At 39.5% G+C, this 16,900-nt stretch overlaps 1 protein-coding gene across 2 annotated transcripts in view; it reads right to left on the minus strand.

Moving 5' to 3' along the window:
- Positions 1 to 16,900, minus strand: part of arfgef1 (ADP-ribosylation factor guanine nucleotide-exchange factor 1 (brefeldin A-inhibited)) — a 327,463-nt gene that overhangs the window by 96,023 nt on the left and 214,540 nt on the right. For both annotated transcript variants that reach the window (XM_068031959.1, XM_068031958.1), the window contains 5 exons: positions 15,210 to 15,361; positions 14,509 to 14,681; positions 11,483 to 11,643; positions 10,994 to 11,124; positions 9,633 to 9,762 (listed from right to left, as the gene is read on the minus strand). In XM_068031959.1, the coding sequence (XP_067888060.1) occupies positions 9,633 to 9,762; positions 10,994 to 11,124; positions 11,483 to 11,643; positions 14,509 to 14,681; positions 15,210 to 15,361 (747 nt within the window). The remainder of the gene's footprint in view (positions 1 to 9,632; positions 9,763 to 10,993; positions 11,125 to 11,482; positions 11,644 to 14,508; positions 14,682 to 15,209; positions 15,362 to 16,900) is intronic.

Below are 16,900 nucleotides of genomic sequence, written 5' to 3' on the forward strand. Positions count from 1 at the left end.
GATTCCAAACTCGCACTTGTCTCCCACATCTATTGTAGTTTACTACTCACTGTGTATAGAACCTGCATATTAATGATTGCCTTTATAAATCATAATTGTAAGTTTGAACATGAGTTTTAACCTTTATCATGTAAGTCTAGTGTTTGATATTTTCCAACTTTTGGATGAACAGATATGTACATGGAATCCTATTATAACAGTGAGTTTTATAAGATTTGAAACATTTAGCCCTACTAAAAATGAGGGCGGCACAGTGGCTAGCACCGCAGCCTCACAGCTCCAGGGACCCGGGTTCGATTCCGGGTACTGCCTGTGTGGAGTTTGCAAGTTCTCCCTGTGTCTGCGTGGGTTTTCTCCGGATGCTCCGGTTTCCTCCCACAAGCCAAATGACTTGCAGGTTGATAGGTAAATTGGCCATTATAAATTGTCACTAGTATAGGTAGGTGGTAGGGAAATATAGGGACAGGTGGGCATGTTTGGTAGGAATATGGGATTAGTGTAGGATTAGTATAAATGGGTGGTTGATGGTCGGCACAGACTCGGTGGGCCGAAGGGCCTGTTTCAGTGCTGTATCTCTAATCTAATCTAATCTAAAAAGCCTTTTTGTACTATAGTATGGTAGCAATAAGACATAATATAAAATGATTGTGGGAATCATGTCAAGCTATAACAAACGGTATGGGTAGAGCTGAGAAACACTAAGGGGCAAAAAACATTAGTGGGGGTTGTATATAGACCCCCAAACTATAGTGGTAATGTTGGGAATGGCATTAAACATGAAATTAGAGACACATGCGATAAAGGAACATCTATAATTATGGGTGACTTTAATTTGCATATAGATTGGACAAATCAGTCACAATACCGTAGAGGAGGAATTCTTGGAGTGTATACGGGATGGTTTTCTGGACCAATATGTTGAGGAACCAACTAGAGAACAGGCCATCCTAGACTGGGTATTGTGTAATGAGAGAGGAATAATTGACAATCTAGTGGTGCGAGAACTCTTGGGGATGAGCGACCAGAATATGATAGAATTTTTCATCAAGATGGAGAGTGATGTAGTTGCTTCTGAGACTAGGATCCTGAATCTTCGTAAAGGAAACTACGAAGATATGAGGCTCGAGATGGCTATGACGGATTGGGAAATGTTACTTAAAGGGATGACGGTGGATAGGCTATGGCAAACATTTAAAGAGCGCATGGATGAACTGCAACAATTGTTTATTCCAGTCTGGCACAAAAGTAAAACGGGAAAGGTAGCCAAACCATGGCTTACAAGGGAAATTAGAGATAGCATTAGATCCAAGGAAGAGGCATATAAATATGCCAGAAAAAGCAACAGACCTGAGGATTGGGAGCAGTTTAGAATTCAGCAAAGGAGGACCAAGGGATTGATTAAGAAGGGGAAAATAGAGTACGAGAGCAAGCTTGCGGGGAACATAAAAACTGACTGTAAATGTTTCTAGAGGTATGTGAAGAGAAAAAGATTGCTGAAGACAAATGTAGGTCCCTTACAATCAGAAACAGGAGACGTTATTATGGGGAATAAAGACGTGGCTAACCAACTAAATGCATACTTTGGTTCTGTCTTCACAAAAGAGGACACAAATATCATACCAGAAATGTTGGGGAACACAGGGCTTAGTGAGAGAGAGGAACTGAAGGAAATCAGTATTAGTAGAGAAATGGTGTTGGGGAAATTGATGGGATTGAAGGCCGATAAATCCCCAGGGTCTGATGGTATGCATCCCAGAGTACTTCAGGAAGTGGCCGTAGAAATAGTGGATGCAATGGTGGTCATCTTCCAGGATTCTATAGACTCTCGAACAGTTCCTACAGATTGGAGGTAGCTAATGTAACCCCACTATTTAAAAAGGGAGGTAGAGAGAAAGCAGGGAATTATAGATCAGTCAGCCTGACGTCAGTAATGGGGAAAATTCTAGAGTCCATTATCAAAGATTTTATAGCAGAGCACTTGGAGAAGAGTGGTAGAATCGGCAGTCGGTATGGATTTACGAAAGGGAAATCATGCTTGAAAAATCTACTAGAATTTTTCGAGGATATAACTAGGAGAATTGATGAGGGGGAGCCAGTGGATGTGGTTTATTTGGACTTTCAGAAGGCTTTCGACAAAGTCCCACATAAGAGACTAGCGTGTAAAATTAAAGCACATGGGATTGGGGGCAGTGTCTTGCGATGGATAGAAAATTGGTTGGCAGACAGGAAACAAAGAGTAGGAATAAATGGGTCTTTTCTGAATGGCAGACAGTGACGAGTGGGGTACCGCAGGGATCGGGTGCTAGGACCCCAGCTATTCACAATATACATTAATGATTTAGATGAGGGAACTAAATGCAATATCTCCAAATTTGCAGATGACACAAAACTGGATGGGAGGGTGAGTTGTGAGGAGGATGCAGAGAGGCTTTAGGGTGATTTGGACAAGTTGAGTGTGTGGGCAAATGCATGGCAGATGCAGTATAATGTGGATAAATGGGAGGTTATCCATTTTGGTAGCAAAAACAGGAAGGCAGATTACCTGAAGGGCTATAAACGGAGAGGGGAACATGCAGCGAGACCTGGGTGTTCTCGTACACACGTTGCTGAAGGTAAGCATGCAGATGTAACAAGCGGTAAAAAAGGCAAATGGTATGTTGGTCTTCGTAACAAGAGGATTCGAGTACAGGAGTAGGGATGTCTTGCTGCAATTATACAGGGCCTTGGTGAGGCCACACCTGGAATATTGTGTGCAGTTTTGGTCTCTTTATCTGAGGAAGGATGTTCTTGCTATAGAGGGAGTGCAGCGAAGGTTTACCAGACTGATTCCTGGGATGGCGGGACTGACGTATGAGGAGAGATTGAGTCGGTTAGGATTATATTCGCTGGAGTCCAGAAGAGTGAGGGGGATCTCATAGAAACCTATAAAATTCTAACCGGACTTGACAGGGTAGATGCAGGAAGGATGTTCCCGATGGTGGGGGAGTCCAGAACCAGGGGTCATAGTCTAAGGATATGGGGTAAACCTTTCAGGACTGAGATGAGGAGAAATTTCTTCACCCAGAGAGTGGTGAGCCTGTGGAATTCGCTACCACAGAAAGCAGTTGAGGCCAAAACATTGTATGTTTTCAAGAAGTAGTTAGATATAGCTCTTGGGTCTAAAGGGATCAAAGGGTATGGGGTGAAAGCAGGAACAGGTTACTGAGTTGGATGATCAGCCATGGTCAATGAATGGCGCAGCAGGCTCGAAGGGCCAAATGGCCTACTGCTGCGCCTATTTTCTATGTTTACTGCAGCTTGAAGACTGCTTGTGTAAACTTAAATGCAGGAATACAGGGGCCTCTCAATGAGATGAGAGATCATGTGATATAGTAGCTCGAGATAAGGGGAAGCAGAATGGGAAAACCTTACAAGATCATGTTCAGGCTAGTGTAGTTCACATGAATCACACATAATTGGTCGAGAAAAGCATGCTCAGGGCATGATCACCACGGGGATGAGCATGACTGGGCACTCGGAGGGGTTAATTGGATAAGAGTCAGGATAACAGAGACCCTCCCAGTCAGGTCTGCATGGTGGAGAGAACCAGAAACAAGATGACAAAGAGAAAAGAAAAGTTTGAAGGCCAAAAGCTGCAAGAGAAGACGTATGGTCCCCATCCAGGATTAATACAGGAAGTATCTAGCCCGCGTTAGAATGTAAATTGCTGTCCGAGTTTACTGTTCTAGTTTGCATAAAACAATAAACATATTCTGAATTTGTCTCAATAAAGCAGATTCACAACTGAACTTTTGTTACATCTGTTCCTGTACCAGTAAAAGGGATGAACCTTACACTGATTACAGTGAGTTACTTGCACATAAGAGTCAAATTGATAAAGACAGAAGTAGGGTTTGGAGAGACCAGACCTTGGGAAAAAGAAATACTGCAGCAAAGAATGGAGAATCATTGTCCTGCTGTCCCTGAGGCAAACAGAAGCACCCCAGAGGAAGGCGAGATCTTTACTATGCCAACTCAGACAACAAGGTTGCATAAGATCAAACAATCATTGTTAACACTACAAGTTTATCAGTAATAAGCAGAACTAAATAGGTTTTAAACACATCCTGTAAACTTGTTATTACAAAGTGTTAACTTGGCTGCTACACAAAAAATCAAACCATAAACTAACACAACTGATTTTACTGATCATGGCTACTGAATACGATGTCAACAAATATGAAGTAGAGCCCAGCTGATGCTGAGTTACTGCAAGACACTTGAACTGCCTTTGCAATGTTGGGTTTACGAATTCCATTAGTTAAAACATTTGCTTGAGTACCTTGCACACTTCTAATATTTAGTATTAAAATACCGTTACTCGATAATGAAAGTTAAAGAAATGTCAGTGCGTGAGTTCACAGTCAAACAACTTCTATTTTTTTTATTCATTCATGGGATTGCGGGCATCATTGGAAAGGCCAGCATTTATTGCCAATCCCTAACTGCCCTTGAAAAGGTGTTGGTGAGTCGCCTTCTTGAACAGCTGCAGTCCTTGTGAAGATACTCCCACAGTGCTGTCAGGGAAGGAGCTCCAGGATTTTGGCCCAGCAATGATGAAGGAACAGATATATTTCCAAGTCAGGATAATGTGTGACTTGTAGGTGGTGGCGTACCCAGGCACCTGCTGCCCTTGTCCTTCTAGGTGACAGAGTTTATGGGCTTGGGAGGTGCTTTCAAAGAAGCCTTGGTGAGTTGCAGTGCCTCTTGTAGACGGCTCATACTTGCAGCCACGGTGCACCTATGGTGGAGGACGTGAACGTTTAAGCTGCTGGATGGGGTGTCAATCAAGAGGGGTGCTTTGTCCTGGATGGTGTCGAGCTTCTTAAGTGTTGTGGAGCTGTGTTCATCCAGACAAGTGAAAAGTATTCCATCAAGCTTCTGACGTAAATGGTGAAAAGACTTTGGGGAGTCAGGTTAACCAGCCGCAGATTAACCAGCCTCTGACCTGCTCTTGTAGCTGCAATATTTATCTGGCCGGTCCAGTTAAGTTTCTGCTCAATAGTGACCCCAGGATATAGATGGTGGGAATTTGGCAATGATAATGTCAAATGCCATTCAATGACAAGTGGAGGTGGTTAAAATCTCTCTTGTTGGAGATGATCATTGCCTGGCACCTGTGTGGCCCAAATATCACTTGCCACTATAACCAGCCCAAGCCTGAAAGTTGGTCAGGTCTTGCTGCATTTGGGCACAACTGCTTTATTATCTGAGTTGTGGTGAATGGAGCTCAACACTGTGCTATCAGGAAACATCCCCACTTCTGACTTTATGATGGGGAGAATATCATTAATGAAGCAGCGGCAGATGTCTGGGCTACAACACTAACCTGAGCAACTCCTGCAACAGTGTCCTGAGGCTGAAATGATTGGCCTCCAACAACCGCCACCATCTTCTTTTGTGCTAGCTATGATTCCAGACAGTGATGAGGTTTTCCCCGATTCACACTGACTTCAATTTTACTAGGGTTTTTTGATGTCACACTTGGTCAAATGCTACCTTGGTGTCAAGGGCAACCAATCTCACCTCATCTCTGGAATTCAGCTCTTTTGTCTGGACCAAGGCTTTAATGAGGTCTGAAGCTGAGTGGTCCTGGCAGAACTCAAACTGAACACTGGTGAGGTTATTGGTGAGTAAGCTTAACAGCACATTCAAAATCACTTTGCTGATGATTGAGAGTAGGTTGATGGGGCAGTAAATGGCTGAATTGGATGTCCTTTTTGTGGACAGGACAAACCTGTTCCACTTTGTGGAAACTGGAAACCTTAGCTAGAGGTGCAGTGTAAAAAATGTGGATCCTGTCATTTTTACTGGCTTTTTAAAAATGAATTTAATGTACTATGTATATGTTTTGCATAAGCTTTTGGTAAATGAAGTGTTAACTTTAGCTGTGTATCTTACTGGAAAAAAATGCTGCCTATACCGTTTGAGTCAACCAGAATTACTTTATGATGGGAAAAAAAAGATATCGAAAACTGTGTTAAAAATTTGCGATCAAAATGTAACAGAAAAACAAGACGAGTCTTGCCGGAAATGTATGACCTAATAACGAGCAGTTAAAGGGAAAGAAAAGAACAGATATTTAAAACTATGTAACAAGTTATGATCAAAATGTAACAGAAAAGCAGGATGGGTCTTGCAGAAATGTATGATCTCATGGACCTTGAGGCTGCAACGCATTGTTTGTATGCACTGTTTTGCGCATGATTAATGTACAAACGGAAGTACTGGCAAATGAAATGGCAGGACCAATCGAAACAGTGATATGTATGAACAAACTAATCAGTGCACAGGAGGAGCCACCAGCTACAAAGAATAAAAGGGCAGACCTGGAGAGGTTCAGTGCACAGATTTGAAGATGACAAAGGGAGAGAAAGAGGAGTCAAAAGCCGTCTGTGCCACGAGAGCCGGTGGAGAGTAAAGGCCATCTGGATGAGGATATTGACTGCCTTGGATTTGTTAAGTATTGCTTTTAGTCTTAATAAATCCCGATACCACTACATGAGGTGTCTCCTTGTCCGAATTCTTATTGTCTGGTCCAACAACAAATTATAAGGTTCTAAATCTTAGTTACGAAGCACTGGCCTTCAGCACCACAGCTGAGATGTCATGAGGGCCCATAGCTTCTGCTGTATCCCATGTGGTCAATTTTTGCTATTACGTGGAGTGAATCAAATTGGCTGAAGACTGACATTTGTGACAAAGGGGGCCTCAGGAGGAGGCCGAGTTGGATCATCCACTTGGCACTTCTGGCTGAAGATGGTTGCAAAAGCTTAAGCCTGGTCTTTTGCAGTGAAGTGCTGCACTCCCCCATCACTGAGGATGGGGTTGGTCATGGAGCCTCCTTCTCCCGTTCGTTGTTCAGTTGTGCACCACCATTCATGGATGTAGCAGGACTGCACAGCTTTGATCTGATCTGCTGGTTGTGGAATTGCTTAGCTGTGACTATAAGCATGCTGCTTCCACTGTTTAGCATGCATATAGATTGGTGTTGTCGCTTCACCAGGCTGACGCCTCATTTTTAAGCACACCTGGTGCTGCTTCTAGCATAGTCTTAGACAGTCCTCATTCAATTAGGGTAGGCACCCTGGCTTAATGGTAATGACAGAGTAAGGCATATGCCGGGCCATGATATTACAGATTGTAGCTGAGTATAATTCTGCTGATGGCCTACAGTGCCGCATGGATACCCAGTTTTGAGTTGCTCTTCTATTTTAAAACTGTCCCATTTAGCACGGTGGTAGTGCCACACCACACCACACAATGGAGGGTGGCCTCAGTATAAGGTGGCAAAAAAATTATACCAGTCATTAGCTACCATGTGCCTTAATTCAGGACTTGGGTCGGGAGGGGGTAGCGGGAGGTTAGTTTGCATTACTGTTAATGCAGTTTGGGTTGCATAATGTAAAATGGTTCAGGCAAACTAAATTTTTGGCATTTAATAATCTCTTGACATGGAAGGTAAATAATCTAGATGGTTCTTCGGTGAAAAGTTAAAGTGAAGGGGGTTAGAACGATTCATCTGGTGCCTGTTTATGCAATACACCTTTTAAGACATCCAGATTTACACTGTTTGGAATGGAGAAATCAAAGTGGGCAAATATACAGGCCTTTAAAGTTACAACAAAAGGTAGAAAAATTCCTAAATATGGAAATGAGATTCTGGATTTTATACAAATGAGTGTTGACTATAAAAGCAAGGAAAAGATTTTGTATTTGTAAAAAGACTTTGGTTAGATCACAGTTGGAAGCATTGTATGCAGTTCTGAACACCCCATTAAAGGAAAGATACTACACCCATGGAAACAGGATAGCAAAGTTTCACTTGAATGAAACCAGAATTGAGAGATTACTGTGTACTAGCAATGAGAAGACCAAGGAATACCTAATAGGAATTTTCAAAATTAGGAAAGATTTTGGCAGGATTAATAATAAAAGATTATTTCTTCTTCCTGGCTGAATGGTTAAATAGGGAGCCATAGGCCCTGATATTAACAGAGATAGGGTTTTCTAAGGTGGGGGTAGTGGGGGGTGAGCAGAGTTTCAGACTGGAAACCCGGACATGCTGCGGACTTTTAACTCCACAGTATGCATTTTTTCTTGAAGGATCCCCACCTGGAAGTCAGTTTGAATGACAGATTTGAATACCATTCAAGCAGGGAACACTTCAAAGCAGACTGGAGTCGCAAGTAAGGAGCCTGCAGCTGCTAATGGCAGCGTGGGTTGGCAGAAGGGATAGGGGTGGGGTCTTTGGATGAGAGCTGGGGCAACCGATTGAAGGGAGGTAAATAAATTTGTTGGCCCGTGGGGAAGCACTCCTGTTCCTCCTGGTTCACAAGCAGTGTTGTAAGGACACTTGCCTTTGCCCTGAAGCTGTCCTCGCTCCCTTGAGCTGCTGGGTTTCCCAAAGGAATGGGAAACCTGGGCGGCCAGGGTTAAATCTTTAAGGGAAGTTAAATGGGTGAGGCTCCCAGCCTCATCATATTTAAACCCTGCCACCCCCCATCCTGCCAAAGTGGCTAGATTGGGGGCGAGTTTAAGATTTTTAAATATTTTACATCTCACCCAATCCTAATCCATTCGTTTTTGGAGGTTATAATTGGCTTCATAGACTCAGAACTGTTGCTAGAAGAATGAAGGGTAAATTAGAAGATTTCTTTCCAATAGTAATTAGAGCATGGAATTCCTTACCAGAAGAGGCAGAGACTATATAATTTAAAAAGATTTGAGTAACTATTTGAAAAAGAATATAAGCATATAGGAAATGAGCCAGGAAATTTGATAGCATTGTTTAAAATTATGAGCTTTATATAGATTAAAGAAAGAAAATTTGTTCCCAATTGGGGAGTCTAGAACCAGGGGACACAATTTCAAAATAAGGGGGAAGCCACTTAGGAGAGATACGAGGAAAAATTTCTTTACTCAGAGGGTTATGAATCTTCGGAATTCTCTACCCCAGAGGGGTGTGGAAGCTCAGTCATTGAGTATGTTTAGAGATTGACAGATTTTTAAATACCAATGACAGAAAGGGATATGGGGATAGTGTGGGAAAAAGGCATTGAAGTGGATGATCGGCCATGATTGTATCGAATGGTGGAGCAGGCTCGATGGGCTGAATGGCCTACTCCTGCTCCTATGTTCCAATGGCTGAAGGGTTGATACTCATAGGGCACAGATATGAATGATTAGCAAAATAACCAGATGTGATGCGAGGATTTTTTTTTTTTAATGCAATGAGTGGTTAGGATTTGAAATGAATTGCCTAACAGAATGGGGAATACAGATTCAATAGAAACCTTCAAAAGGGATTTGGATGAATACTTGAGAAAAAAAATTCTAGGGATATGGGGAAAGAGTGGAGGAATGGGACTAACTGGATTGCTAACTCTTCAAAAGAGCTGGTGCCAAACCAAAGGGCCAAATGGCCTCCTTCTGTGCTGTATGATTCCATGATGCTATATTTGAGTAGGTAGCTCCAACTGAAGAACAAGAATCAATGCAGGTGACATGTTTTGAATGGCTTCCTTCTGTACTGTAAACTTTCATCCTTTCAAATATAAATGATTACATTCAGAGTAACTACATCTACTTACCTCAGTCTGTTGTTCTGGAAGTTTCATATTATCAAAGATCCTGAAAACAATCCTAAACAGATCTTGCCACCAGTGCTTCTCAAAAGTATGACCATAAGTTTTCATGATTTCAAACATCACAGTTAATCCCCTGTGTCAGGATAAAAAAAAAGTTGCATCATGCTGATCTTACATATTTCTAAAAGATACCCTTACATCTGTACAAAACTTTAATTAGGAATGACTTTTTCATATACGACAGGAAATTCAGCTGTGCCTCCCATATGTTACACCAGAGCAATGTAACAGAATCTACAGGCTAGCTACAATTCAGGCAGTGTTAACCATATGGCATTATAATTTATTCAGCTCCCACCCCCTCTCCAATTTGAGTATCTTATAAAGACTTTAAGTGTTTAATTTTTGACTAAAATTAAATAGCTCACATAACTGAAGGAGGGCTAGCAAGGTGATGGCTAATTATTTATTTAAATATCTAGAATATCAATACAGTATAAAAATATTCAACTTGTATTGAATATTTTTTAAAGTATCTTTTCGGAAAAATCACCTATAGTGAATGTGAAGTTATATATTTGCTGTGAACTTTGAAGCAGCACTGAATACTAAAATGAACCTTGGTGTTCTAAAGCCTACACGAAGATGTGTGCTTGAAAAGCCACCTTTATATTGGGGTTAGTGGCATTCCCCAAACTTTGATCTTATAGAGGTGGCAGCAACCCCAGTGAAAATGTACCACATTCATTAAGTCTGGTGCATTGGAAGCCCAGTTTTTGTTTAAACCAGGTCTGTGTGGATACTGGCCATAACAAATCTGGTAGTCTATGTAAGGCCAACACTTCAGGAACTAACAATGCGTATGCTCCCCCGACACAAATATGAAAGCAGCTTCAGATCATTACTGTTATCAAATTTTACATTATATGGTCTTCAATTACCCCAACTGCACAGAAGCCATTTTGAGACAGGACAGTAAAGTGTTTTGAGGCACAGAGAAAGTGCTCATCTTTTAACATACTGGTATAATTCAAACCATCCTTTAGGCTTGCTAATAATTTAGTTAAGTTATGAAGACTTCTGCTGCTCTTTTATTTTTATCCTTAATAAAATGATTTGATTTGCTAATCAATAAATTAGATAATTCTAAGTCCAGTACACAGTCATAATTGATGAAAATACACTAAGCAGTTTACAAGCTAAGCACACGACAAAAAGAAATTTATCACACATCTAAGCAGCTATACTGTATATAAAATGGGGTGAAAAATATATGCTGCTCATCGACGTTCAACATTTTGTCCAACAGACTCAATTGATTGCTATCTGAAATACTGCTTTATTACTCAGTGAAGGATTCTTACCTAGTTCTTACATCCAATTTGCATCTGTTAATTATGCATGACAACTCAAACAGAATTGGAAACCATCCTCTCACCCACACTCTGTCTTCAGCAGCTACATTCATATCATCACTGGTGTATTCTTTGAATGCCTGTGATATATATTGAATTTAACAATAATTTAAATTATTGTGAACAGCATTATGGAAACTTTCTGCTGCAAACAAAATGAAAATGGTAATATACAAGAGAGTCTTTTCATTGATACTTTTTCATTCTCACTTCCCCCTCTAAATTAGCCCTCATACCCACACCATCTTCCTCAGTTAAGATCTAACAAAACAGAAGCCATTACCAGCCTTTTCATTTGTGTTACCAATTCTGATGCAATGTCAAATATTTTCACAAAATTAGCCATACCATATGGAGTCCTCAATGAGATTTTTGTTTAAACAACATTACCATTATTAATACATCAATGTTATAAATTTCTAGTAACCAATGTTTCACCTGTGGCCTATCTGATACATATTTTGCACAATGACGAATAAGGCGGATTGCTTCCATGCTTGTATCAGGAAAGGCAGCATTGCAGGCAAATTCTGACAAACACTTCACTGCATCTTGAAAGGAATCTATTGTTGCTGGAAAATACTTTGCAAATACATTCACTGTGAAAATAATTTCAAGAGGTGAAATTTGAGTACAATATTCTTAAAAGCAGAAGTATTCTAAAACTCATCAAGTTACTTTCAATTGATACCTTTAATTCAAAACCCACATTAAGATCTAAACAGTCACTTTGAATTAAAATTGGATCACTAAATTAACTGGATAATTTCACTTACATGGAGCTATGCTGAGGATTAGAAATGACATTTTGGTACAGTTGGGGGTGCTCTGCAGCAATTAGGAGTTGTTTGGGTAATATAAGGAATTATAGTTCTGATGTAAGGTCATTAACCTGAAATATTAATTCTGTTTCTCTCTCCACAGATGCTGCCAGACCTGCTGAGCATTTCCAGCATTTTCTGTTTTTATTTCCAATTTCCAGGACCCACAGTACTTTGCTTTTGTATAAGGAATTATACTCATTCTAGGAGTGCTTGTTGGGAGTTGCTCGAGATATTAAAACTCAGCTGGAGTATAAGTTCTTCTGACTCTGCAAAATATATCGACCATTTCAACAAACCACCCCATAACCTTTTCACAGCTAATACGTACAATAGAAAAATGTCATATTGCCTATCACATTCCATCCAGAGTAGGCTATTAATTGCCACCATCCTTCAATTCTATCTCTCAAACTTATAACCCAATTCACCACCACTATGCATTAGATTGAGCTCAGATGAACAACATGCCCTGCAAAACAATCTACAGAACCAGCTTTCATTGCATTGGCAAATGTGATGTGATATCACATCAAACAATTATACATTTGCAAATCAAAGATTTCTTGCAAGACAGTACTAAAGGATAATACCTCATAATATATTCTGTGTCTCCAAATATTATTTATTGTGTTTGTCATCTTACTTCCGCTTTAGAAATACTTATCCATTTCTCTTTTGTCCATTATTACATCAGGCAAGATCCCATTCACTTGAAAACAGTTTTCATTGGCTGGGTTGTGTAAATGGACTTCACTTGTCCCCATTTGAATTTCCAAGTGAAGAGGGGATAGAATATCAAGATTATTACAGCAAGTTTCTACTTCAGCAGGCAGCTAATAAATAGAGGTGCGTGGAATACCACGAATATCCAATGTCAGATTTAAATTTTGCACCACAAACATCTGGTCTAAGCTAAATGTTACTTCAGTAATTTACTGGAGCTTTGGAGATATTTTGTATTTTGAAGCAGGAATTGAGTTAAGGAAAGTTTTATAATCTAGTGAAATCTGTTGAGTTTGTTTTTACTTTTTTTAAAAATGTATTTCTCAATAAATTTAATTTGTAGTTGCAGCTGAAGCCTGTGCTAATTGTTTATCAGTTGGAGAAAAGCACACAGGAATAACCCATACCATTTCTAGCATATTCTTCATTGGCAAGAACGCTTCGTTATTCACCATGTAACCTTCCACCCCAGTTTACGTCATACAGGTCAAATTTTAAATCTTGTTTATTAATTGTCTGTTACTATACCAAGAAAAGTGTGTGGTTTTTTTGAGACAAGTTTCCTAAAGCTTTACTAAGGGTTAAGCCATCAACCCTTCCTTAAAAATATTTAATCTACCTAGAAAGAACTCAAAAACATAAGAATTTTAAGACATTTTAATTAAGAACCAATCAATCTCCCACTGCATTGCACACAACAGAGTTAAACCTGAGTGTAGGTCTCAGACAAAACATGGGGTTACAATACAGGAGATATTTGGACCAGGCTATACGGACATTAGCAAGATCCTAAGACCCTATTTTAAAGTTATACATTCTATCCTTTTACAATACTTTGGCAAAAGTCTATGTCAATTTGGGAAGTAGAGATGATTACAGCATTATAGTTTTGTGGCAAATATTTGGAATGATAGCAACACCAATGGTGGAAGGTTGCAATTACAATGTAACAAGTTACAAATGTGGACATAAGAGTTTGAGGGGCAGGGAGTCAACACAGGAAATATGTCTCAATCTAAGAATTCTAATATGTTATATAGATATATACTGCAAGCATTTTCATCTTAACTGGATTCTCTGCTTAAAAGTCAGGCAAATATGGACATGATAAATTGAGATTCTCATGCATATTAAGATGCCAAGTAAAAAGACTATGTGAAAAGTAGCAACAAATTGAACTAGGAAGAGTTGAGACATTTGAATTGGTCCAATACCACTGATGAGAAGAATATATCACACTATTTATCACTCAAAGTTCAAATGACAAGAATTGCCTATTAAAGATCAAAACCTATATCATGTCATATGCATTGTTTTGAAAATATATGATAGAGGTACTTTTTAAATGTATGAAATGAACTTATTTCCACAGAGGCCACTCTTTCGTTATAACATTAATACCTACATCATCTCCCTGCAATGCTATGCTTTAGATATAAAGCCTAAGCTGCAAAGCCTTGACAGGTACCAGCAGTGTGCTGTATACCACCTGTAAATTAGGGATAAGTGCCCAATTTAGAGCTGTGATCTGAGCAGGTCAAATTGAGGCAATTGGGATGGGGGCTCTAGATTCCAGATCCTACAGATAAAAGTGACATCATTCACATGTTGCCCTATGCAACACTAAATTTCCATGATGCCAAGTTTTCCATGGTAGCTAGGAAAATGATTAGTGGTTAGACTATGAAAGGTAAGCGACAAAAAATCCTTTGTCCTTGATGGTCCATCCTTTTGTGGGGCAGTTCAAAAAACAGAACAAGGGACATGTCCTTATCCATTTTAAATTTTAACTTTGGATTGAGATAATCAGAATTTTTGTATGAACAGAATTTATTAAAATTTACATTCACAACATGAATCAACATTTCATACCTTTCCAAAATTTCAAGAGCTTGATTACATTGAAAATATACTCACTGACAATGTGCCCTGTGGTTTGAAATGCAAGTTCTACTATACTCTCATCTTGGTCTGAGGCTGCCAGGTGAAAGACAGAGAAAATATTCTTCCACCCAGAACGGATATTACCAGCCTGCGAGTTAACCATCTGTGCTATGCAGCGAACCACCATGTCTCGGATTGTTGGAGATCTTCAGGGAAAAAGCATATTTTATAAAAATTTAACTGAAAGCACTTAGCACATGTAACAAAGTTAATAGGCATACTGCTAATACGTATTCTTTGAAACACTAACAGGTATAAAAAGAAAGGAAGAATGTACTGCATTAATCTCCCAGCTACACACTATTCAAGATAACTCAGACATCTAGCTTATTTTCATGACACTTACTTAATATCTAAACATAAAATCTAACATACCATGGCAGAACATTAAAGATGATAACTTTCACATCAAGTATCAAGACAAATAGTTCTCTCTTCATGAATTTATCTTATTTCTTGTTAAACTATTTAAAAATATAACGATTGTATGATTACTACCAAGCCTAAGAACATATGAGACCTTGGTACAATGTGTCTATTACTCACAGGCTTATGTGACTTTGTGTATTATTGCTAATGAGCTACAACAGCTTCTACAGAATTCCTTGATGTCAAATCTGACTACAGAAAGGAAATAATTTTTTTAACTTCTTGTTACCAGGATATAAGCTTACCGGTTTTTTTTCATTATGTGTTCAAAAGGTCTCAAGAAATCCTTCTGAAACCGGAAGTTAGCAAGTTCTCCTTTCTCTAAGAACTTCATTGATAACTGCCTCAGAGAGTCCACAGCAAAAATGGCAACATCTTCATTGGGATTGCAGCCGACCTGGTAATAAATGGGAACAGCAAAATGCATGACATCAACAATATGAAAAAACTATATTTTAATCCAACTCTATTGATGTGGTTTCATTTTAACCAATAAACTTTTCAATTCTACATAAACAAATCAAATATGATGAATGCAAGAAGTTTGCACTTCAGTTATGTACATTGACTAATTTAATTGAAATATCCAATCTCCTGTGGCACTGCAAACAAATCAAATGGACTTTGTGGGTTAAATGGTGAGGATAACTGGACCAGGGTTGAGGGAGAACTGTTATGCTGGAGGGTAGAATAAGCTATAGGGCCAAGTTCGAGCAGTGTGGCGTGGGAAGGGAAAAGTAGAATAGGGTTAAAGTTGGGGAAGGTTACAGACGAGTAAGATGGAGGGTAGAGTACAGTTGGAGGTTGGGGCAATGGGGAAGGTTGAGTTAGTAGAGGTTGGACAGAGAGGAACGAACAGGATTAACGACATGAGAAAGGGAAAAGAGGTGAGAGGGGAAGAGAGGGTCAGAAGGAAGGAAAGACAAGGCCAGCAGACCACATTAAGTTGAAGTAAGGCAGGAAGCGAACTCACAGTGGGGCACAGCTTAGCAGGAAGCGGGTGTGCAAGATACCAATCCAGGAGACAGTGACAAATTAAAAAAGACACCAGAACTGGCAGGGACAGATGTATTGGGGGCAGGATGGTAACATATTGCCCTCTCACACAAAAAGAGGGAAGGTGTGAGGTAGAATTAGGTGTAGTGTGGGGAAGGCAAAATTCCAGGATCCAGTGTTGAGGTGCAGCAACATAAATCAGAGAGCACAGTGGGACAGATGGACAGGTGCAAAGCAGCAAATATAGGGCTGGGTGATCCAAAAGTAGATCGGCAACAAGATGGAACACATCGACCAGTCATTACTTGCAAAGGCATTGTTTTCAAACGTATAAAGCTGCCTCTATTTTTATACAGTGAAAGTTTTTTTTTAAATTTCAGCACATTTGGTGTTAATGGCTGCTACATGTATGAAGGGAACAGACACCGGAGGGCTCAATAAGTTTTATATTAAAAGCTGAGACGGAGAGACAAGGAAAGGGAGCAGAATGGCTAAAAAGTTGAAAAAATAAGCATAGTACCTAAAAATATAAATAAATGTATATTTTGGGTGACAGAGAAGTGATCAGACAACAAAAAGGTCAAAGGAGCTTAGAAGCAAAAAAAAATTAAATATATTTAAAGAGAACTTTAAAAATTATCTAAAAGTTGATAAAGTAAATTTAAATAAGCATTTTACCATATAATCTACAAAATAAAACATCTACTGCGAGACAGCAGACAGGGTTAAACTCTGACAGGCAAGGTATGTCACTGTTAACATTAAAAACTCCTGTCCTAGCACCACCAATAAATGTAACATATACAGTAAGTACTATAACAAGTCCCAATAACAGCAAGTTGCCGAATGAATGTGCGTCTATGTACAAAAATTAATATAGAATAAACACAACCATGCCTAAAGTATAATTTCCAACACAGCAATGTGGGTGAGCTTTCCA

Source organism: Heterodontus francisci, chromosome 5 (assembly GCF_036365525.1).
Source record: "Heterodontus francisci isolate sHetFra1 chromosome 5, sHetFra1.hap1, whole genome shotgun sequence".
In the NCBI taxonomy this organism is placed as follows: Eukaryota; Metazoa; Chordata; class Chondrichthyes; order Heterodontiformes; family Heterodontidae; genus Heterodontus; species Heterodontus francisci.